At 42.5% G+C, this 25,294-nt stretch overlaps 2 protein-coding genes across 2 annotated transcripts in view; one reads left to right on the forward strand and one right to left on the reverse strand.

Moving 5' to 3' along the window:
• LOC121166706 (amine oxidase [flavin-containing] A) overlaps positions 1-4,277 on the forward strand; it is a 54,022-nt gene extending 49,745 nt beyond the window's left edge. Inside the window, exons 13-15 of the mRNA XM_040995957.1 lie at positions 729-840; positions 1,619-1,681; positions 1,842-4,277. Coding sequence (XP_040851891.1) covers positions 729-840; positions 1,619-1,681; positions 1,842-1,988 — 322 coding nt within the window. The 3' untranslated portion in view covers positions 1,989-4,277. The remainder of the gene's footprint in view (positions 1-728; positions 841-1,618; positions 1,682-1,841) is intronic.
• A 15,496-nt stretch (positions 4,278-19,773) lies between these two features.
• Positions 19,774-23,064, reverse strand: LOC121166708 (amine oxidase [flavin-containing] B-like). Its single transcript, XM_040995958.1, has 3 exons — positions 22,958-23,064; positions 22,346-22,408; positions 19,774-20,713 (listed from the first exon to the last, which is right to left on the reverse strand). The coding sequence occupies exons 1-3, from the start codon at positions 22,997-22,999 to the stop codon at positions 20,561-20,563; spliced, it is 258 nt and encodes an 85-aa protein (XP_040851892.1). The 5' UTR covers positions 23,000-23,064; the 3' UTR covers positions 19,774-20,560.
• Between the last annotated feature and the right edge of the window lie 2,230 nt (positions 23,065-25,294).

The raw sequence follows: 25,294 nt of genomic DNA on the forward strand, positions 1-25,294 counted from the left end.
TGGGGGCGTAGGGTGCAGTTTGGGAGAGTTCATGATGGTGCCTGCAGATGTAATAGTAGTCCACACCCAAATAGATGGAAGGAAGAGTTGTCCATTTGGCCCAACCCTTCCTCTTTTCTCATTGGCAAGCCCTGTTTGAAAGGGGAGACCCATTTCCTTGGCCTCTAGGCAGTCCCTAGAAAATCAATAGAAATCAGCTATATAAAGGCTGTCTTTCAAGGGGGCACATCTACGTAATCCTTCCAGTCTCCCCTTGCCAGAAATGACCATGAGTATTCCTATCTAAGCACACACCACTGTATTTCCTCCTGAGACACTGAAAGTGCCCACAAGACTGGCTGGGCTCTGTAACGCTGTGAGAGCTCAGAAAGACAATGTATGCCAGTAAAATGGACCGCAAACAGGGCATACATCAAGCGTGACTGATTGTGGATTGGATGCATGTTCTCAATTCCAACTCTAGCTGACTTGGAAAAGGTCAGCATTGCTTTTGGTAATGAATGACCTGACAGCCCTGTCCTCCCTGGCTTGTCTAGATCCTTGTGTGCAGGCCACCATGAAACAAAGAGCAGCCTGTCACCTGGGGTGGTGTCACCCTGGCTGGTTTTTTTTTTTTCCCCACAATTAGAGTTTTCCTATCTTCAGTGAAATAAAATGAGGGCAGCAATTTGCTCATTTTCCTTCAGAGCCTTCCCGAGTAACTCTGTGTGGCTTTTTGTTCCTTGAAGGGTGATTCGTCAGCCTGTGGGCAGGATTTACTTTGCTGGTACAGAAACAGCCACCCAATGGAGCGGTTACATGGAAGGCGCAGTGGAGGCCGGGGAAAGGGCTGCTCGAGAGGTAAGGGAGGAAGCTGGGCACTTGCCCTCCTCAGGCAGAGCAGTGTTCTTGCCATCTGATATTTCTGGCTCTTCTTTTCCTTTGTATGATGCATTGATGACATATGTGAAGCTGAATCTTTGCTTTCTAAAAAAACTGACACATAAAAATTGTACATATTTGTAGAGTACCAGGTGATACTTCAATACTTTAAGCAATGTGGCATTTCCATTACCTGAAACACTTATCACCTCTTTGAGAACTTTGAAAATATCCTCATCTTGTTATCCTGAAACATACAACAAATTATTGTTAACTGTAGTCACCATGCACCACTGTCGAACACTAGAACTTATTCCTTGCATCTAACTGTATTTGGTAGCCATTACCCATCCTCTCAAATCCCCTCACTTTCTACCCTTCCCTGGCTTTGGTGGCCTTTTCTACCCTTAACTTCTATGACATCAACTTTTTAGTTCCAGCATATAAGGAAGGACATATGGTATTTGTCTTTATATAACTGGCGTATTTCACTTCACATAGCATTCTTCAGACTTATCCATGCTGCCACAAATGACAGTATTTCATCCCTTTGGATGCCTGAAAGTATCCTATTATATACACATTACCACATTTTCTTTATCCACTTATTTGTTTAGTTCTTCACACTGATAGAATATGTATGTCTACTTCTCTGCTTCTCTCTCTGCGTTGGTATCATCCATGGCCTGCAGGGCTTTGGCTCTATTGAATCTTTACAACTTTATTTTGTAACGTTAAGGTCACTTTTTCTTTTCAGATTTTGAATGCCCTGGGGAAAGTGGCCAAGAAAGACATATGGGTTCCAGAACCAGAGTCAGAGGTGAGTTTACCATAAAACTCATATCTCTCTTCTTCTGGCCCCTGGTTTATTAAAAATGTGTCTGTCTAGGGCATACCCATGCACTGATTTTACACATATCTTTTGTTCCTCCTGGGAAGTACAAGGATTTTCTGCTAATGATCTCTGTTCACTCATCTAGGATGTTCCATCATTGGAAATCACACCTACCTTCCTGGAAAGAAATCTGCCATCTGTTCCTGGCCTCATGAAGATTATCGGGGTGTCTACATCAGTAACTGCTCTGTGTTTTATCCTGTACAAGTTGAAGCTGCTGCCACGTCCCTAAAGTTTCAGCCTCATGCATTCTACTTAGTCCTACCCCAAACCTATAAAAAAAAAGTTGGCCATTTGTAAGCTGTGTATCGGGCCAGTTTTAAGTGCACTTGATTTAACCATTTGCAATGTAGTTTTAGTCTGTGCTAATATAAAACCCACCCAAAGAACCAATCAATTCATTTTAGTAACATTCTATACTACTTTGTTTATGTAGACTAGCTCGTGTTGATAAAATCTTGTGATTGCCTCTTAATTTCAAAACGTTAAAGTTGAAGTGCTCCTCAGAAACAATTTTTGTGTCCTTGTTTTTCTTTCTTTAAAGCGAAGTATCTGATAATTTCAAAAGTAATGAGTTCAAATTTTTGTCAGTATGCAATAGGTTAAGATCCAGCCTGTGGCTGAACTTTTCCACTTAAACAATTGTGATGTGTTAGTGCAGAGCCCAGAGGCTTCTTAGCTTCCTGAGGTGAGCACTTCCTACATTGGATCAGCAAATGCTAAATGAGACACAGTGGAGTGGGACGTGTGGACTCTTGGTTTAGGGTGGGGGCATCTTGTGGGCTGCTTGTCTAATTCACAGGAATCCCCTAAGCAGATTCCTATGACTTAGCTACCTAGGTTCAGCACTCCAGCATGTTTTGCTCCTTCACTTCTTCCCGAGATGAGCACTTACTGAGTTAGAATGCTGAAATGGATTTGTTGGGACTTGTGTGCACCTCCTCAAATGAGCAGCAGAAGAGAACAGCAGGACTGTCCCTGATGAGGCCTCCCTGACTAGTTCCCTATGAGCCCAGTTCCAGTGGGCATCTTTTCTGCGTGGAAGGTGGCTGGACAGTCAGTGATTTCATTCCATAAAGATTTCAGGAAAGCTTTGTTGCATTTTTTTTTTCAGGTAGCCCCCACATATCTGAAGGCTCTTAGAGGCATATATTTTTCTTTATTCTTATAACCTTAGAAGTGTATCTTTTAACTCATATATCTTAAATGTAGCTATTTTGCATAAGTATTTGCATGCCAATTTATGCTGAAATATGTATGATAAATTTCTGATTATTACTTGTTGAAACTGTCAACAAAGAAAGGAAATTAGGGCTCTATATGATAACCTCATTTCTAAATTTTGTAACAGAAACAAAATTGACTGATTTTATATCTGAAAACTGAGTTCTCTTATAAAGTGGGCTCAGACTGGTGCCCACCACTTACCTTGGCCATTTTTAAAACTGCCAGATTTTTTTAAAGCTCCTGCCAAATATTTCAATTATAAAAGCTTTCTTTTTAAAAACTACAAATATATTTTTTATTTAAGGAGAGTTAAAGAGTGCCAAAAGAAACCAGCCGTACCAAGTTTATTACTCTATTAACCTTATCAGAAATATAAACGTAGTCTCTGGACCCTGGTATGAAGATTCAAGGTCCTCCAAAGGTTTTTTTATCCTAAGAGCAAAGAGCTGGATTTTTTCTGCCACTCTTTATCTTGTGATTCAAAAGCATTTTAGCTAACTTAGGAGTTTCGACAACATCTTGGATATGTTCCAGTACCATCAAGCATTACTGCACATTATATCAAACTGCTTTGAGAAATCTCACCTCAAATCTCAAGCAGTTTTTCTGTTCACTTAATGGTTAACCTAGTCCTGACACACCTTTTGGGAATTGCTGACTTAAACTTCTGAACTAGCAACAGTTTTAACAGTAATCAAATAGATAACATTAAAGTCTTGCATGTTGAAGAACTCTTGAGTGTACCATTTACATTCTTCTCCACTTTTTAGAAAGCCAGTTGATTGATCCTATTTTAGCCAGTCCTGTTAAGCTCTAGATTTGGGTCTTAAAATGATTGCCAGTCCAGATATGCCTAGACGTGAAATTGGACCTAGGAACTCCCACCATATGTGAGGTCATCCATCATGAAGATAACATTGGTATTTTCTCCAAACCAAGAGACAAACAACAGTTTAAGATGGCTGATAGGGTATTGCCCTGTAAGGCATGCCCCTCACAGTTCTGAAAGCTGAAGTTGGCTTCATTCTAGAGTTAGGTTGAGAATTGGATTTGGAAATTTCATGTTTGTCACAATTGACTGCTAAATAAGATCTTATACTCCACTGAAGAAGAATATGTTGAAGGATTGTAAACCCTGTTTTGTTTATGAACTTGGTACCTACTGTTCCATGTCTAAAATTTACCCCCCCGTGCTACATGTGGGACTATGCCTATATGTGTGTTTTGTCATTGAAGTGCAATTTGCTTGTGTGGTACTCTTTTGTTTGTTAATAAAGTACACTACCACTCCTGATTCAGACCCGGCTTTTCTCTACAGATGATGGTTGCATTGGGAAGGTCCAGTGGCTTATAGCAGATCACCACATGAGGCTTATTAAAAACCGTGTTGGTATTGACTTCCAATTTGCAGAGGTGAATTTGACTCTCATGTATTGATGAACTTTCCTGGAAACTGAATGAATTCTACAATACTGTGCTTTGCCTAACTGGACTAAAGAGGTGGATTCTGATTCAAGATTTCTCACCCAATTAGTTCCTGATGCCTTGAGTGTTTCAGTTGGGTTCTCTGTCTTAATCTCCCCATCTGAGATGATTTCTAAGGGTTCTTTCCTTGGTTGCATTATGTGCTTTATGCATTAAATTGTCAGGGATTTTTTTTCTGCCTATTGATAAGGCAGAGGCAAGACATGCAACCTTTCTCTTTCTTGGCCCATTCTTTCTTTCTGGTTTCTCTGGAAACAGACTCTGCGATGCAGAGTTGAGGCAGAAAGCTTATTGGAGAAAACTCTCAGGAAATACACCTAAGAGAGCCAAACAGGATGCGGATGGGGTGGGGGGAAGATCAGCTGCTATATGCAGCTGCTAGAGAGGCCTCAGCAGATCCTAATGAGGAGTGCGGAAGGCCCTGTGAGGGAAGGAGGTGGCCTTTGTGTCCCTTCATCACATATCATCTGTGAGGATGGTCCTTGGGAAAGGGAGGTCCAAGAGCAATTTCTGCTGTAAATTGAGATTAACATTTACTCCTTGCAGCTGAGAACTGTAGTATTTTGCCTGTTTCCTCTCTATCCTTCACACAAAATAGAAAATTACCTTGTCACATATGAGATAACATTGGTTTTAGTTTTGCTTTTATGGATATAATGAAGCTATCTCTGAGAACCTACCCCTTTAGATAAGTCAGCTTCTTAATTTAGAAGGTTTTATTTCTGTACCATATTTTATACCGTATTTTACATGGCATAAAAAAAATCAGAGTTGGGAGGAACACTGGAAGTGATTCAATACCTGTCTTAACAAATGAGCCCCAGCTACAGATTACTTACAGAAATCTCAAAAGGAAAAATGCATTCACAAACACGAGTCCAAAATGTCTTCAGGATTCAATTAGCTAAAAATGAGTGGCAGCAGGCATGAGCCACTAGAGACTAGGGAAGACCACAGCTGACCTAGGAAGGAACGATGTACTCTTCTGAAGAACACTTATATTGAAATTCCTTTGAAAGGCTGCTGACCAATCAAAACACACTTGGCTTAGGTTGGCTCACATGTCCAAATTGTCCTCAAGTCTCTGATAAATGCAAAGCTTGCTTTTGTAGCAATTAAATGACAAATTCTTTTTGGATGCCTTTTATTTTCTGAGAAATTAGTATCAATACTGACAACTGTTGTAAAACTACATGAAGCAGGTAATATAAGTCCACAAGGGCAAAAAGATAGAAAACAAGGATAGAAAAAAGCCCTCTTAGACCAGAACTATTCATTAAGAAATAATGCTTCCCTCAGCCATGGCAGCTTTTACCTACAGAACTGTATCATGAAAAATAATGATGCCAATTAAAAAAAAAAGCCTCACACCTCAGGGGGAACCAGGTTATCCTATTTATGGTCCTTGGATATTTTTCCACAAACCACTGAGATCCGCAGATGAGATGTAGTGGGGTGGAGGAAAGGAAAAGACAATATGGGATGCTTGAAATACCATGAGTTAGCACACCAAATGACAATCTTTCTTTAAAAAGATTTATTTGTTTCATTGGAAAGGCAGATATACAGAGAGGAGGAGAGACAGAGAGAAGTTCTTCTGTCCGGTGATTCACTCCCCAAGTGACTGCAACAGCCAGAACTGAGCCAATCTGAAACTCCACATTGGTGCAGGGTCCCAAGGCTTTGGGCCATTTTTGACTAGTTTCCGAGGCCACTGGCAGGGAGCTGGATGGGAAGTGGAGCTTCCTGGATTAGAACCGGCGCCTAGTGGGATGCTGGCACGTTCAAGGTGAGGACTTTAGCCACTAGGCCACTGCGCAAGACCCCCAAATGATAATCTTGATGGATTGGTATGACCAGGGTGAATTAGAGCCACCCCCCTCAAAAAAATCTTGCGTCATCTATTGCTCACATGTCCCTAGAAAGCTGTGAGTTAAATCATCTGCCTTATAGAGTTGATAAAAAAAGTGAGATAATGCAGGTAAGGGCTTCATGAAGCAAGCAACTAAACAAGTACTAGCTATTACCCATCATCCTTTTAGAACAGATGCAAAGAGTGCACTGTTTGCATTGTTTGAAAATTATTGCCTTATTAGGCACTGATTATGAGCTAGATAGGAGTCCACTTGAAGGAACATACTTGAGCACAGATGCCAAGCAATTCATGAACTGAGGCTTTGGTCAGAAATTACATTACAGAAAAGCACAGCATACATACAGCTGAAATGAGATTCATGGGCAGTTTAGTGGATGTGTTCTCAAACCCCCAATAAACATGTCTGTTTGGGCAGACAGTAAGGACCCGGCATAGGAGAGAGTAAGAAAGTAAAAAGGAAAAGGATCGCCTGGAATAGTGATAAACGACAACAGACGACATCAATTAAGTGCTAAACATTAGGCCCCACTGGCAATACTGTATCCCATGGGTCTTTCTGTCACTGTCTACCCAGTCCTTTCACTTGTAGATCTTTATCAACTGTGATTCACTTTCTCCCAGTTCGCTGCACTGGAGAATTTATTTTAAAAGAGTGCCATCTTCTGGCCAAACATTATTGTTTCCGTCCAATGGAAATCCTAAAGTATTCGGATATTGCCTTCTTGGGAAAATGATTCCTCCAAGTGTGCTTTCTTTTCAGTCTTGACATGGATCAAACAATTTAGTATATTATATTCAAAGCTCTTCCTCTGCCCCAGCCTCTTGGAAAGATGTTTGCACTCTCAGCTTCCTCAGTCTCTGTTGTCCATCCAGCAGAAAGAAAGGTTAAAGGACATTGAGAGGCATGGATTGCTTTCCTATGGTAGGGAAGTCGTGTGGGAAAGCAGGATGACTGTAACATCAAAAGCCTACATATAATAGTGCATGGCCTCTTAAAGGGCACCAAAGAGTTCTGTGGGTAGAAGACAGTTTTAAACCAACTTGAGAAAACCTACCTGGGGTTGTGCAGGTGCAGAGCTGGGGAAAAGAAGAGGTTTGCAGAATCTGCCTTGATGAGCTACAGAGCCAGAAAGGAAGGAGGGGAGGAAGACAAACTTGGCTGGCAGTTGTATGGCACACTAGATACCTATGTAATTCATCACGTTTGGGGAGTGAAAAACTGTTTCAGAAAGAACAGAAAATGAAGCATTGTGCTGGGACCAACCTAGAGTTTCTAGAGCACCCTTGGTTATCTGGGACTGTGAATTCCATTATCCCGAAAACATCCATCTGGGGATTCCAGTCACACAGGTGGGAGACCCAGACGGAATTACAGGCTCCTGGCATTGGCCGAACCATTGAAACCATCTGGGTAGTGAACCAGAAGATGAAAGACCTGTCTCTGCCTTTCAAATGAGTATATAAAATCAGAAAATTGAGAACTTAAGAACACTGCATGGTCCACTACGATTCTCATTTCTAAAATACATCATGAATTTACTTCTCTCCAATACTACTATGTCTTTGGTGGAGTCATCTCTTGCCAAAAATACTCTGGTTTTCCTATTATCAACACCATTACAGCATCTCCAGTGACATTTGAAAGCTCAATCTGGGGGCAGGTGTTTGCCTTTGGGGTTTTTAAGGCACCAGTGAGGACACCTGTGTTCCACATCAAGCATTTGTGGGTTTGGTCCCAGTCTCTGGCTCTGACTCCAGCTTCCTGCTAATTCAGTTCCCAAGAAGCACCAAATATTAGGTCCCTACCATCCAAGTGAGAGTTCTGAACTGAGTTCCTGGTTCCTGGCTTCAGATTGGTCCAGCCCTACTTTTAGCAGTGCATGCAAGAGCTTGCTGTTGTTTCTCTGTCTCTCTGCCTCTCAGGTAAGTTTTTAAAATTATTTTAAAATAAATCTGTTCTTGTTATTGGCTGTTCATTGTGTTTTGGATATGGCACACCATGGCTCCCAATGCCTTACGTGCTCTATTCCTTGCTTGGCCTCAAGCTCTTCATTCATCTCTCCCTCAGAAACTTCCAGCCATCTATTTAGCTTGTCTCATAACTCCTTAGACATATCCCATGTTTTTTTTTTCTGTTTCAGTGTCCTTCTTCCAGAAGGTTCTTCTCTCCATTCCTTCCTTGTCTAAATCCTATTGGCCTCTAGTGAAATGCTGCTTCCTTGGAGACACATTTCCTGATAATTCTTCCCCCATGCTTAATTCTCCATCATGATCTCTTACCACTGTTTATTTTTCTTTGAAGATGTATTTGTTTTTATTGGAAAGTGAGATATGCACAGAGGAGGAAAGACAGAGAGGAAGATCTTTCATCTGTTGATTCACTCTCTAAGCGGCCACAATGGCCAGAGTTGAGATGTTCTGAAGCCAAGAACCAGGATCCTCTTCTAGGTCTCCCACACAGGTGCAGGGTCCCAAGGCTTTGGGCCGTCCTTGGCTGCTTTCCCAGGCCACAACCAGGGAGCTGGATGGGAAGCAGGGCTGCTGGGATTAGAACCACTGCCTAGATGAAAGTGCATGCAAGGGAAGGACTTTAGGAATGAGGCTACCATGCTAGGTCCCACTACTTTTACTTTGCTTCCACAAAGTTGATCTGAACTTAGAATGGTGATTACAAGAAGCAGGAAAGAGAGTGCAAGGGGAGAGGCAGACATATAAAGGCAGGTTATATAATGAGTACCAACACACAAGCAGATACATAGGATTGTTCCCTAGCACAGTGGGGTGATTCTAGTTCATAACAATATATTTCATGATTAAGTAACAGAGAGGAGCTTGAAGCCTCCAAACATAAAGTAGCGACAGGAGAGGGAACTGTGAATTACCAGACTTGATCAGTACACATTTCACAGAATTAATGAAATATCAGATGCTGCTCCATAAATATATAAATCACTAAATTATGTTAATGAAAAATGTCTTTCAAATGTTGAACAAGAAGAAAATGCTAACTAATCTGTGATCACATCTTAAGCACATGTGTCAAATTATTACACTTGTACCCCATATATAGATTTAATTAAAATAATAAGATTTAATATTACCTTTTTGTTGAAACAATTGGAATTTTTTTTAAAAAAGTTCTTATTTATTGACAGGCAGAGAGATACATATAGGGAACTCTCATCTGCTGGTTCGCTCCCTAGATGCCCAAAATGGAAGTCATTCCAATGGACTCATTCCAAGTCCCTCATGTGGGAAGCAGGAACCCAATCACTTCACACATCAGTGCTGCCTCTTAGACTGTGCATTAGCAGGTAGCTGGAGTCGGGATCAGAGCTGGGTATGAAGCCCAGTTATTCTGACATGGGATGCAGGTCCCTCTCAAGCCAAATGCCTGCCCCTGAAATGACTGCTCAGTGTTTCCTCAAATGATAGGTAGGCCCTACTACAAGTGGGTTATGTGTGTGCAGATTCAGGCAAAGGGGCAGAGTCTTAGGTGGCCGCATTTCCTCCCCTACGCGAACATGCCGCCCCTCCCCCATGGCTCACTTCCAGGCATGCAGTAATTTTATCCCTTTACCCAGTGCACTCTACAAATGCAATACTTCTTCTCCCTGTAGGCTATGATATGAGAACTGTTGGTAAGCAATGCCTTAAGCTGGTATTTTTGGTTCAAATAGAGATATGGTCAAGCAAGGATTAAGGATCACTATTAATATTCAGGATTTTCTATGAAACATCACTTGCATGAGAAAAAAAATTAAAACCCTACCATTTTTCAGGACCACAATTTCATATGGTCCCCAGTATCATAACGGTAAAGATATAACTTCAAACAGATCCAACAACAAATGCAAGTTTGCTGCTCTTTAATTATTCTACTGCCATTGTAACATGCTCTCAAAAGAAGGAATTTAAATGAGCCAATTAGTAACCGGAGGTCAGTCTGGAAGAAATAACTGACAGGACTAGTCCTCAGATCTCTCCAGGGCTCCTTGGATTTAAATTGGAATCCAAGAGAGAAGCATTCATTCATTATTTATTTCATTCGATCATTCATGACATGCTCATTCTCTAGGGGAAGCTACATGTCTGGTTGAAATACGAAATGAAGCACAAAAGAGGAGAAAGCCTACTCTGTCCACAGCTCTCTACAAGGGCTGGGACTGATACTGAACACTGGCTGGTCAGAGTTGAACCAGCCTTCTCCTCTATCCCCAGCACCTCTTGAGAACTCCCCATGTGAGGCTGTAGAAGACATTTCTGGTTAGGTGAAGCACGCAGAGGGTAGTAGAACAACAGGAGGCTTGTTTGGTATTGCCTGTATGCTTTTAAGCTCACAGCAGGTGATTTCATCCATTGATCACAGTCCAAGGAAACGGTGGCTATAGAGTTAGAGAGAGTCATCCATTCACTGGTTCACTCCCCAAAGGACCACAGCAATTGAAACTAGGCTAATCTGAAGCCAGGAGCCAGGAGCTTCTTCTGAGACTCTCATGTGGGAACAGCAGCCCAACTTGGGTCATCTTCCACTGCTTTCCCAGGCACATTAACAGGGAGTTGGATCAGAAGTAGAGCAGCTGTGACTGAAACTGGTGCTGATATGAAATGCTGATTATGGGGAGCCGTGCAGTTGGGGGCAAATGGCTCAAAGATGTAAGGAGGACAGCTCCCCTGTTTGCAAGGGTATGAGGAGTTTCTGGCTGAGTGGCAATGCCTGGTGGAATGATTTTCTAATCACCTCATTGTACGGACACTCAATCACCTCTTTGGTATTTGGTATTTGGAAATTCTCTTGAGGGTGATTTTGTTTCTGCAAATGTGAGGTGATTTCTGTAACTGATGTAATTTGTGAAATTGATTTTATCAATCATGTTATGGTAAAAGGGTCTTTAGCAACTTAAGACAATGAGACACAGCTAAAAGCATACAATAGTACAATTGAGCCTATATTGTTCCCAAACGTCTTATTATGTGCCCACCTTTGTCCTGGAACTTACCCTAAGATGTGTAATGTTCTCCTTAAGAAATGGCTTGATAATATCTTAGAAACAGATGGCAATTATGGAGGTACAAAGAGTTTATTTACTGCACAGCCTTGAACTGCTGCAATACATGGAATGATGCAGTCATTTTGGCTTCCCACCACAAAAAGCAGAAAGTATGTGGGGCATCTTCTAAAAGGGAGATAAATATCGTGAGCCCCTACAGGAAAATGGTTTGAAACTTCTACCTTATATTGGCACTTACATTTAGGGAAAGAAAATAGTTTGAAAAGATAAAAAGAAGTTTCTTATGAAGGCCCTCCATTCATAGAAAGGCCAAGCTGCCCTGATCCTTCTCACTGCCCTTTAACAAAAGAACAAAAAACAACTGAATCAGTACTAGGTGAAGGTAATGGTAGTTAGTGTATGATTACGACTTAATAAGAATCTATGATACATGTTTGTATAAATTCATTTATAAGCGTTCTTTTTAGTTTTGTATTATTGATGTTCTGAGTAATATTAGTTTAAGTTTAGTGAAAATTGACTTTGAATATACAGGAATCACCTGTCACTATGTAACCACATGTCTTGCCAACCATGGAGTTCCTGGCCTCAGCCAGGTGACTGCAGGTCTGAATGAGTAATGGCTTGCTGAGAATATTTCTTTGAAGTCAATGATAATAATGTTTTTTAGAATTGTTTTTGTAATCATTCTTTTACCCATGAAGTAAAAATGAAACAATTGAATGTTTGCACAAAAGCTTGTGATGATTTCTGCATGAATAAAGAAGGCAGTTTTTTGAGTTGTCCATTATGAGTTCTACATTGTAGTGGTCCATGTCTTTCTTGTCTTTCTTCTCTCACCGATCCCACACACCCTTCTTTGAGCTCTGAACTCAGCTGGAGCTGGTCTCTGGCAGCAGATGTTGCAGAAGGTAGCTTTATCCACACGCCACAGCTCCAACTGCACAAATGTGCATTTTGAGACAATCCAACCCAAGCAGCTTTCTAATGTGATGACACTGCAAAAAATGAAACACACCAATTGCATCATTCTTCTCTGGAGTCCTTGCTGGAGTCCCTTTATTTTCAACCTAGGTAGCAGTTGGCCTTCCCTGAGCTCAGTGGTTCGTCTTCCTTCTCATCTACTTACTGCTCACATGCTATCTCCTTTTGTTTGGTTTTTGTTACCTTTATTTTTACATGTATTACTGGGTGTTGTCTCAAATCCCCTGGGAGGTAGCAGACAAGAAGCAAATCACATAAATACAACAGCAAATTGTTTAACTAGGTGCCTCAGCACCAGAAATATATATATATAACAGAAACATTTCTAAAAGATTTCTAAAGTAATTATTTGCATTTTAATAGCAGGTTATTAGAATCATTGAAAAGCTGTAATAATGGGGGTTTGTAATGAATGATTACAATGAAAAATCACCATCATCTGAGTACACAAGTTATGATAGCTCTTAGATAAATGTCTCGTTTGGGGATCACAGTGGTTTGTAATTGAGCAACATAATTGTCCCTCATTATCTATGGGGCGATTGGTTCCAAGAATCCCCATGGATACTAAGATTCCCTGGTATAAAATAGCACAATATTTGCATAGAAGCAACACGCATCCTTCTAAACATTTTAACTCATCTCCGGATTACTGATGATGCCTAACACATTGTAAATGATATATAAATAGTTGTAACACTGCATTGTTTAAGAAATTAGGACAAGGAAAAAAAACCTATATGTGTTCAGAAGAGATGAAAAAATTTTTAAATATTCTTGATCAGAATTGGTTGAATCCATGGATATGGAACCCACAGATTCTCTGTATATGGAACACTTTGCATCTAATTTGGGGGTCCAAGGGCTCATCCTCAGAACTTTTCTCCATTATACTCAACCCCTTCTCTACCTCAAGTTCATCACCAGCTCCCATCTCTCCCCTGAACTCCAACACTTACAGTCAACAGCCTGGTGTCTTCACTTGGATGCCCACGGATGTCTGAAAGATCTCATTTATTCCACTGGAGTCTCTGGCATGACTGACTAACTGCTCTAGCTTCCTAAGTAGCCTCCTGCTTCCTTTTTGTTTTATTTTTATTTATTTATTTATTTTGAACCAATGTCCCCAAGGGATGCCAGTGCTGCAGGCAGAGGCTTAACCTCGTACAGCCACAGCACCGACCCCAAGAGCATGATTCTCTTTATTTATTTATTTATTTTCATTGGAAAGGCAGATATACAGAGAGGAGGAGAGACAGAGAGGAAGATCTTCCATCCAATGATTCACTTCCCAAGCGGCCGCAATGGCTGGAGCTGAGCCAACCTGAAGTCAGGAGCCAGGAACTTCCTTCGGGTCTCCCACATGGGTGCAGGGTCCCAAGGCTTTAGGTCATCCTGGACTGGTTTCCCAGGCCACTGGCTGGGAGCTGGAAGGGAAGCAGGGCCGCTGGGATTAGAACCAGTGACCATATGGGATCCTGGCTCATTCAAGGCAAGGACTTTCCTGCTTCCATTCTTACAGCAGTCTGAGCTCCATATCACAACATGTGCCCTAGCCTGTGCTCTCCAAGAAGTGTGCTCTGAGATGGAGATTGGCATACAGAAAGTCGACAGAAGGGTGCCTTGGGATCAACACCTGCGGAGGAGTGAAGGAAGCAAAGTTGTGCAGAGGGTGAAGTTGAAGGCAGAGACAATTGTAATTAAGGGCTTCAGCTGGAGCTGGGATGGTTCTTTATATTCCTTTATTGCCCAGTCACTGTTAGGGAACCAGTGGATGGAAGATCATTCTCTCTCTCCTCCCTTCCCCACTCTGTAACTCTTCAAATAAATAAATAATACCTCTTTCAAGCAAAACAAACAAACAAAAAACCTAAGCCTTGGAGGCATTCATAATTCAGAATGATCAAATCCTGGGCATTTTGGATATGTGGTCTTCAAAGGTTAGATCAGGGAGTAGACAGAGTATTTCCAGGTTTATAGCAACTCTCATCTGGGTTTGAATCTTACCTCTATTGTTCAGTGTAATATCGAGTTCTATCTCTGTGAGCCATGTTTCTGTAGCACTCCTTTGTATTGCAGGTTTCATCAGTTATATTTTCTTTGCTTAATCAGTACCCATGGCATTGGAGACCTAAAGGGACATGGGCTCCAGATACATAGACAGGGCCTATAGGGAGTTGGCAAGGAGGCTTTTATATTCCTCAAGGTCTCATAACTATGTGCTTAGTTAACAAGCAGCTTTTAGAACATGCAGTTCTGAACACAATCCTGTCTTCAGAGTGCTTCCAAAACATCAAGATATACAGATAGACCAAAGGGGCAACAGCCTCACTGAGTCTCAGAATCTAGAAGCAATTCCATTTATCCAAAGCCAGCTCTGTACAGTGGACTAAGGATCCGAGTATTTGGCAGCACAGAAGGTAGAAGAAGAGATCAGATAAAGAACAACACATGTCAGAGAACAAGGATGGCTGTGGGAATGAAGGACATATGGCCCAAGCCAGTCTTCATTCTTTTCTGAAGCACTCTGTCTTTCCACTGCCCCACACCCAACTGTAGGGTTTGCTCCCCCATTTGCTATAATGCAGGGAAGATTTGGTCATTGAAAAGGTTTTGGCAGCAAGTTAAGGGAAAGAAACTGTAGTGTCATGCAATGGCCTAGAGGTGAGACAGTCAGATATTCAACTCAAAATCCTCAGTGCTGTCAGCATTTTGCCTTTTAGGCAAATGGCGTTTCAAGGACAAGAAACAGTACCAGGATGCTTAGGGAAGAAATGGCTGGGACTTAGAGATGTAAAGAAATGTGAAAGAAGAGGTCAGTGAGATCAGGCAGCCAGGGGCTGAAGTGTCATCCCACTGCAGTGTGGGCATATGACTTGATAGTGACCCCTCACGGGGTCACAGCAGAAATGGCAAGAGCAACTATATCAGAAAGCATCAGTGCAGGGTAAGTTCAGGATCTTTTTAACTCTGTTATTTGCAATACGGGAGCATGGCTTCAGTGTTGGCAGGCTGAAATGTCATCAGGCTTACTCACTAGGAGAGTTTTCAACTCATAAGAGTCCTCTTCTGCACTTAGCTAAACATAAGTGTAAGCAAACGAAAAACCACCAAAATCCACCAGCCCATTTCACCAAGTTATTATCCTTCTGATGTCAAGAACATTCTACATCATTCCATTTGTCTCTAATGTTTATCCCATTACTGAAGTGAGGAGTGAGTGAGAAAAAGCATCCTTGCTTTCATATGGGATCTGTATTCCTTGGTTTATAGCCAAGGCTAAGAAGGAAATAAGAGCATCCAAACAGACTGGCCAAGGGAGAAGTTTCTAAGAATATTCAGTGTCAGAGGAGCTGGTAATTAGGGACAGGCAGCCCCAAAGTGGGCAAGAAGCAGATAGGCAGGCAGGCAGGCAGGCAGGCAGGCAGGTCTGAGTCAAGTCACATGACATCCTAGAGCATTGTCCATAGCTGTTGAGATGCCTCAGTAGGTCAAGTGACATAACACTCACTCTACTGTCAAGCTCTCAGATTTGGCCATTATTCCTCTGTACCAGTGACTAACCTCCTCTCTTCTAGAGCTCGCTCTGTCTTCACAGCTATCACTAAGAGGCTTTGAATCATGGGACACCCACAGAGTGCATTGGTTCAGACATTAAGACCCAAGCACTTGGTTGTGGCCAAGGTAGGAGGATCAAAAAAATTAGATGGCAGGACTGGTATAGAAGTGTATCAGACTAATCCTCCTCCTGTGGTGCCAGCTTCCCATTTGAGCATCAAATCAAGTCCCAGCTGCTCCACTTCTTTTTTTTTTTTAAAGATTTATTTTTATTTTTATTGCAAAGTCAGATATATAGACAGAGAAGGAGAGAGAGAGAGGAAGATCTTCCGTCCGATGATTCACTCACCAAGTGACTGCAACAGCCAATGTTGCACCTATCTGAAGCCAAGAGCCAGGAGCTCTTCTGGGTCTCCCACATGGGTGTAGGGTTCCAAGGCTTTGGGCTATCCTCGACTGCTTTCCCAGGCCACAAGCAGGGAGCTGGATAGGAAGCAGGGCTGCTGGGATTAGAACCGACACCCATATGGGATCCCAGCACATTCAAGGTAAGGATTTTAGCCACTAGGCCACCGCACTGGGCCCTGCTCCACTTCTGATCCAGCTAACTGTTGGTGGCTTGAAAACGCAACAAAGGAAAACTCAGGTCTTTGGACCCCTGAACCCATGTGGGAGATCCAAAAGAGGCTCCTGGCTTCCAGCTTTAGAGCAGCGCAGCTCTGACCACGGTAAGCATTTGGGGAGTGAACCAGTGTAGAAGTCCCTCACTCTCTCACCCCTCTCTGTCTACTTCCGTGTTTCTGTAGTTCCTTAAAAAAAAAAAAAAAAAAAAAAAGACAGCTAACTTTTTGGCAAAGATCTATTCCCCACCACGTTTTGAAAACAGGAAACCACAGGTAAGGTGAGCCCTCAGTGTCTTATACAACTTTCCAGCATGAACCTTGCCTGTAAGGGTTTACCTTGGATGTGTGGGAGGAGCGGTGAGGGGGGCATGAATTGGAAGGGAAGAAAAGAAAGAAGCAAAATGAAGTTCCAACAGTTTCTCTCAATAGAACTCCTTTGAGTTGTGTATTTCCCCTATGTGCAACACCTCTTGCACATTACTGCACCCTCTCACTGCAGCCTTTGCTACAGCAAACAGAGGTGCACGCTGACATCAGTGTCTTCCTCAAGCAGCCATTCTGATACTGTACCTAGCTAGTTATTAGTGCTGCCTCAAATAAAACATAGTAAAAATGACAACCCCCCCATTAAAAAATATATGTGATTTTAAGCTGCTGGGTTTGTGGTAATTTGTTCAATGGTATAGAAAGCAAATTCGTTTCTAGCACTTGCTACATCTCATTTGCTTTTGACTATTTTGCCAGGGCTACACTATTCCAACTACTACTGACAGTTTAAAAAGTATTTGAGCAAAGTACAACAACTGGCCATTTAAACATGAGCATGAGGGGCCCAGCACTGTGGTATGGTGAGCTGCCAGCATCACATATTAGCGGGCCTGGGACCAAGGACTACCTCTGCTTCCAATCCAGCTTCCTGCTAGCGTATACTCTGGGAGGCAATGAATGAAGACTGAAGTATCAGAGTCTCGACCACCTACATAGGAGAGCCAGCCTGAGCTCTGCACTCCTTGCTTAGGCCTAGCCCTGTCCCAGCTATGGTGAGCATTTGAGGCAGGAGCCAGCAGATGTGCGCGCACGCTCTCTCTCTCTCTCTCAAATGAATAAGAATAAATATTTAAAATTGATATGAGGAAAAATGAAAATTGCATTTCTGCAAGAGGGCACAGCATTTTTTAAAGATTTATTTTTATTCAAAGATTGACATAGAGGAGGAGAGACAGAAAGATTTTCCATATGCTGGTTCACTCCCCAAATGGCTGCAGCAGGCAGAGCTGAGCCAATCCAAAGCCAGGAGCCTCTTCCATGTCTCCCATGCAGGTGCAAGGTCCCAAGCCTAGGCCAGGTGAAAGCAGGGAACCAGGACTTCATTGGGGTCTTCTACTACCAGTCTCACTCCTCTTGGGCCATGATCCACTGCCTCTTAGGCTCATTAGCAGAAAGCTGGATTAGAAGCACAGAGTACCTTAAGACTCAAAACAGGCCCCTTTGTTATCACATGTAGGCATCCCAAGCAGTGGCTTGACCCACAGTGCAACAACCCCACTCCTAGAGAGAAATTTCTTATTTCACTCTTTCTTAATGGATGTGGTGGAGTTAGTAATGTAACTATTATGGTTTTGGACAATCAGTTTCAGGGTCATGAACTTAGAAGCCATGCCTCTCCTATCCCTGTAATCCTTTCTACCCACCTGTGAATCAAATGATGCTCACCTATGATCACCTGGAACCTGAGGAGGGAGCGGTATTGTGTTGCTGTGTGACCACTCTGCTTTCAAGCCCCCGTAAAGGCCCATGATGGGGAGGGGGCTCAGTCTGTCGGTCCTGTACTTTCATCACTCTGGCACTGAGTCTAGGATTCCCGAGTACCTGCTTGCTCGCCGGTTTCCATTGGATAGACTCTGAGGACAAAGGTAGCTCTGAGCATGGTCCCTGCATGTCTGTGTTCCTCACCTTCTGTTCACTGTTTGGGCGAGTCAGCGAAGATGTTAAGATGCATTGCATTACTAATTTTTGTACTTTCAAGAGATCCAGGAGAGGTGAAGTCTAGTATTAAAGGAATGTGGACAGAGAAGCCAGGAAAAGGTAAATGTTTGCAATTTTGTATGTGTATCCAGATTCTTCCCTGTACTTCTCTTCTGGAACATAGGTCTTCAGTTTAATGAGCAGATATCACAGTAATGACCATTTCTTCCTCTCAGGGTTTCGATTCAGACTGGATTGCCACTGTGACTTTTCATTTGCTAATTTCTGTTATCACCAGATGAATGGTTGCCTAGTACCTGCAGCTAGTAATTAGGAAGGTGGGACTCTGAACATGTCGGTGGTTCCTGCAGTAATAGGCAGTGCTATCAGCAAGCTTAGTTAATAAAGACTTCTTAGTACATTTTACATGTATGTCTGGCATAATCTCTCTGGCACCCCGCAACAGTAACAACATTTTAGGGGAATTTTTTAGAAAGAAGAGATTCTTAAACCAAGTATTCTGCATTTTTAAACAGATTTTAAAAAATGTTAGAAAAACAAGTTTTACCATCTTCTTTGATTTTCCCATTTAATCTGAAATTGTGATTAAGTATTACAACTGTAATCTGAATCTGCAATCTGAATTCATGCATGTAAATGTCACTGTAAAATGAGAAACATTATGTTATTATTTATTGATCCTATGGGTTTCTTGAATTTCACTTATATTGAGAGTAATCAGCTTCTTTTTCTAAAGGAGTGTGTGAGAACAGTCATTCATGGATTTAAAATACATCCTGATAAAATCTGACCTTGGAAGTTGGGAGGCATGCATGCTCTCAAATGATGATCTCATTTAAAAAGTAGATCAAATAGGATTTAATGGACCATAACACTGTGGTTTTAAATTAATGAGTGTATCTAGTAAAAAGCTTTGCACTGGAAAAGGAATAGGAAAGGTCAACTGAAATACTGTAATTATTTTAATAATTTTAGTATCTCACTTATCAATATGTCAATTATTTTGACAGATTTAGGGAAGCAAAAGCAAAGGATTGCAGCATTTAGCACCCTTCCCATATCATTATAAATCATTTATTAAGTGTTCACATGTGTGTTATCCGTGATGGATTATGCATTCAAAATGCATGCATCATCCAGTCTTCAAGAAAATTTTGACTAAACACTCTAAAGTCACAGTTCTGTGCCTCACACTGGATCTTTATTTGGTCTGTCAAAACCTTGAAAGTCATTACATCCAAAGAAAAGACAGCAGACATCTAGCCAATCAATTTTATTTTTAATTACTAAGCATGTTTTGACCTTCGTGTTGAGATATAGTGGAGGACAGAAAAAGAAGGAAAGCCAGGATTCCTACACTTCAAACAATTAAACTCATCTGGAGGCACGCTGCACAAGACAACAAGATGTAGAGAGATACACTGAGTAGCATTTGGACAGCATAAGATCACCTAGTTCAGAACAACCCCATCCAAGGACGCAACATTTGTAATCACAGCAGGGAGTGGAGGGAAGTGGTTGCACATCTTGGGAAATGGGGAAAGGCCTGTACTTGTGTTGTAGCCTGCCAAATACCAGTGACTGCTTAAGTTCCACTTCTGTCACTTTCAGTTGGCTCAATTCTAAAACAGAAAGTGAGGGCTAGATTCCCCAGCTATAACAGTCTAGGCTCCTAAAGACAAACATAGAATTCTTGGAAAAACGAGGGTGTTACAAGTAGGAGGGTTAAGCACAGAGCAATAAAGGTGGCAGGGGCAAACTGATTGTACATGGGCAAGGTATGCTGTGGGACAGGCAGGACCTTCAACAAGGCTAATTAAGTACAAAGGCGATAATCTTGAAGATGGATGGGATAGCGTGCCGAGTCACTAACTAGGGGCCTAAATGGAGACAGAGGTAGTGGGTTGCCTGTGCTCATGCTCTGACTTCGCTTTATGCTCCTCTCCATGCTATGCGTTCTTTCTGTATTGATGGATCTTCATCCCAGCCCCTTCCCCAAACCTACAACCTACAGAGAGTTAAGAAGAGGTGTGGTTACAAAGATGCCCTCTTTTCAGACCCGCACAAGCAATCCCCTTTTGTAGGCCAGGAAGCCAAGAGCCATGGCTGAAAACACAGTGGTGAGTCCCATCAGCCTCAGCAGGCCAGGCACCGAGGGCAAGTTCCGCTCCAGGAAGGTTGTGGTGATGGGCCGAGCAGGGACGTCCTGAGTGGAGAGAATAGCAGCCGTTAGTACAAAGCCCGTGCACTGCATTCTACAAAGTCTGCTCTCCTCCAAGGCTCTAAACACCACTCCTGTTTGCAAATCTCTAGGTCATGAAATGGGACATTGCCTCCACACACATGGTTCCCTTCCTCTTCCCCAGCGAACATGTCACTGAACTGCCCTCCTCAGGGAGCCTTTCCTGAGCATCCAGCCTTTCATTTTACATATTCCCCCAGCATGCCTTCTTCGTCACACTCTTCCTTTTTGGTTATCATATCAGTCTCCCCACCCAAGACTCTAAGCTCCACAAAAGCATTGCTGCGTCTTTACTCCAATGGTCCATGAACAACATGTGGGCTGTAAATATTTATGCCGTGGGTGGATCATGGTCCTTCCCTGCACCCTACAATCCCACCTTTAGCAGATGCATTTGTAGGAGGGCTTCACAGAGAATACCTCTGACCTTTTCATACCTTGTCCTCTACAGTGTGTTTTCATTGAAAAGATTTATTGATTTAGTTGAAAGGCATAGTTACAGAGGGAGGCTGAGGGGGTAGGGGGAAAGATCTTCCATCTAGTGGTTCTCTCCCCCAAAATGGATGGGGCAGGACCAGACCAAATCCAGGAGCGTAGAACTCCATCTGGGTCTCCTACATGCAGGGCAGGTGCCCAAATACTTGGACCATCCTCTGTTGCAGTCTTAGGAGCATTAGTGGGGGACAGGATTGGAAGAGAAGCAGCTGGCACCTAAACAGGTGCTCAAATGGGATGCTGACATAGCAAGTGGTAGATTAATCCACTGGGTCATAACACTGGCTTTTACAATATGTTTCTACTTCATCATTTCTGTGGCCTTCCTTTTGCCCAGGAAAACTTAAGGGGCTGAATTACAAAAGTTATAAGTATACTGAAATTGAATTATTAATCTAAATATGCTCTAATTCCTTCTACTTGCTTGCCCCTGGACATGGAATGTCAACACACTTTCTTTCGTTGTTTTTTTTTTTTTCCTAACTCTTGTTGAAAATCACCACGTTAGGCATTTATTTAACAAACATTTATTGTTTTCTTAGTATATGTAGAACTTAAAAATGTCTCCCATCAAAAAATATTTTCAGGGGCTGGGGCTGTAGCATAGGGATAAAGCATCCCATATAGGCACTGGTTTGAGTCCCAGTTGCTCCACTTTCAATCTAGTTCCCTGCTAATTCACCTGGGAAGACAGCAGAGGATGGCTCCCGTGTGTGAACCCACTTGGGAGATCTGGAACAAGCTCCTGGCTCTAGGCTTTGGATGGGTCCAGCTCTAGCCACTGTGGCCATTTGGGGAGTGAACCACAGGTGGAAGATCTCTCTTTCTGTGTCTCTCTGCTCTCTCTTTGTCTCTGTAACTCTTGCTTTCAAATAAATAAGCACATCTTTTAAAAAATCATATTTTCTTCCTAATAATCCCCCATGGATGTGGCACGTACGAATTTATCGAAATTCATCTAAATTTTCCACCTCTGTCCTAACCCATAATGCTATTTCAAACATGGACTGAATGAACAGATATACACATTCGTTCTTGCAAGTCATTATTTGTACAGGAAACAAAAAACCATCTAAATTCTTGAAATAAAATAAAGCCTACCACAGATTCTGGTTCTGGCTGCCAGATTTCATCCTCCGGAATCTTCCCCACAGCATGCAGGATCTGCAAATGAAAGAGCCTCTTTGTGAGGAGCAAAAGGGATCACGATCACTTCTCCCAAACTGCTCTATAAGAGACTAAGTAAATGTCTCGGGCTATCCACCCAAAACATCCAGCTGAAGTCTAGAAAAGTCCACTCCACCTTGCAAAAGGACCAAAATGGTTTCTGTCTATGCTTTCACAAGGTTCAACTACTAGGGTCACAGTAAGTTTTCTAAGTTAGGAGCATGCCTTTGTAGGCATGAGAGCAAAGGAATTTTCCTGAAAGATCACAAATGCACGTTTGATTTTGTGATGCTGGGTCTAGGATATTGCCCAAGGAGAGCCAGAGTGATCTTTTGCCCCATGGGTTCTTTTTACCTTGGGGGAGATATTTTTGCCATTACTTTTGGGTTAATATGCTTGCTCCATCTGGAACTTATGCGGGGAAATGGGTGTTTAGTATCTTCAGAAGGTAGTTAATGGTGGAGCTGGCCTCCAGGCTCTCAAACAGCTTTGATCAGCTCAGCATATACCAATGGGTTGACTCCCGGCCCAGGACCCGAGCCCTACCTCCCGGGCAGCTCTCTCTCCAGCCTCCACAGCCCCCTCCATGTAGCCGCTCCAATGTGTGGCAGTCTCGGTGCCTGCAAAGTAAATCCTGCCCACTGCCTGGCGTAGAACCCTTGGAATGACAGCAAGAGGTTAAAGCAGTTAGTCTTCATAAGTCAGCCAAGAGCTTTCCCATAAAATACTTAGGCTGCCTGCTTTGCTCAAATTCTAAATATCAAAGGGACACTGGTAATTTGGGAACAACGTGAATCAGATCCCTCTAGTTCTTGCCTGATCCTTATCACAGACAAAGTGGAGTAAAAGCTGAGAGTTTAGAGGTAAAGGAACTGAAATCCATATTTGTTGAGTACCTAAGCCAGTCACACCTGGCATTTTTAGGGCTCACTAGTTCTAGGCAAGTTGCCATGTGTCTCTGATTTCCCCTAAAGTTATTCCACCATTGACTTCAGCAAATCACTTACTCTCACTGGCTTCCCCCATATCTGAAAGGGAAGAGAGACTAACAGTTTCAAAGACATTTTCCATTAGTAACATCTAACAAATCTGTGATTTTGACCAGGGCTCCACAACTATTCTTCATTGAACATCTGCCAGTATTGAGTTTCACTGCATTAAATTGCAACAGTCAGTCAGTGCTTGGCACCAAGTGCTATTTTAGGCACGTTAATCCTCATCACAACTATTTAACGTTATTATATCCATTTTGCAGATGATTGTACTAAGGTAGATAGTGATAGACATGGTGATATGTCACTCAAACCCCCATTCAAGAATCAAACATTTACTCCCACCTATGGGATGGGCTACCAGGTGATGGCCTTCCATCATCAGCCCTCTTTGAACATTGATTCTGATGAAGAAAATCACCTCCCTGTGGGTCATGCTTCCTCTGAGCAAGGGCATCCAGTGAGCACATGTCCAGCCCAAGCTGCAGTTTCCAATCTGCAATCACCATGAAGGACCATTCTAGTTCCAGAGTTCCCTGTGGGGCTCAGCTGGGGACTTTCAGTGGAATTGCACTGCAACCCAACTTCCCGCTCTGCCTGCTCCTGCTTGCGTCCTCTCTCTGTCCGTAGGAGTATCTTCAGCTATATGCTGTCTGTCAGTCACTGTTAGGCAGCATAGACTCTGCTGCCTGGCACCTAACCAGCCATAAAGACTGAAATGGCTCTAGAGCACAGCCAGTAAGCAGCAGAGCTGGTCTCTGAACCCAGGTGACTGTGTCTCTTCCATTACAGTATGCCTTCAATTTATTGAAAGTTTCATTAATTTTTTATTTAGTTGAAACAGAGTGAGAGAGAGAATTTTACGTCTCCTGATTCACCTCCCACAAATCCTGAGGCTTGGATAGGCTATCCATGTATCCTACATGGGTAGCAGGGACTGAAGTATTTGAGCCATCACCTAGTGTCCCTAGGGTACAAACTAGTAGGAAAGCTGGAATGGAGAGCAAAGTTGGGACTTGAACCCAGATACTCCAACATGAGATGTGGGTATACAAAGCAGCATCTTGACTGCTGTGCCAGATGCCCACCTCAGATGTAAATAAAACCTTCATGACACACAGCTGCCATTATCATGATTTCATATCATACTTGAGAAAACTGAAGCTCAGAGAAATGCTCAGTGACTCACCAGGAGCCACACTACTATATAATAGCAAGGCCCCAAGACTTGAACCAAGTCTACCAGGTGGCAAAAGTGTCCATTTGTCATATAATGTGTCATTATCACTAATTAACAGTGAATACTTATGGACCAATGGTGTGGTACAGTGGATTAAGCCACTGCTTGCAATGCTGGCATCCCTATTGGAGTGTCAATTTGAGTCCTGGTTGCTTTGCTTTGGATCCAGCTCCTTGCTAGTGTCCCTGGGAAGTGGCAGATGATAGGTCAAGTATTGAATCCCAGCCACCTATGTGGGAGACCCGGATGGAATTCCTGGCTCCTGGCTTCATCCTGGCTCAACCCTGGTTATTCCAGCCACTTAGGGAACCCATAAATGGACAATCTCTCTCTCTCTCTCTCTCTCTCTCTCTTTCTCTCTCTCTGTGCATCTTGTCTCTTTTGGCTACTTTTCCTTTCAAATAAATGCATTAATACATCTTTTTAAAGATGCAAACAGTGCTCATATGTGATGCAAAGGGTCCTAAATGTCACAGACTTGGCTTAAAGAGGGACAGTGTGTTGTTAGTCTCTCAAAAAATACTGTAAGGTAAACACTGCCAACATGTCACATCCATCCTGGTCCCCATTTCCATTACATCAGGGAAGGAATTTCAGAGCTAATGCCCACGTCCCATTCTAGTCAATACTATATACCTACTGAGCCTTTTA

The sequence above is a fragment of the Ochotona curzoniae genome, unplaced genomic scaffold (assembly GCF_017591425.1).
Source record: "Ochotona curzoniae isolate NIBS_2020 unplaced genomic scaffold, NIBS_Ocur_1.0 patch215, whole genome shotgun sequence".
Taxonomy (NCBI): Eukaryota; Metazoa; Chordata; class Mammalia; order Lagomorpha; family Ochotonidae; genus Ochotona; species Ochotona curzoniae.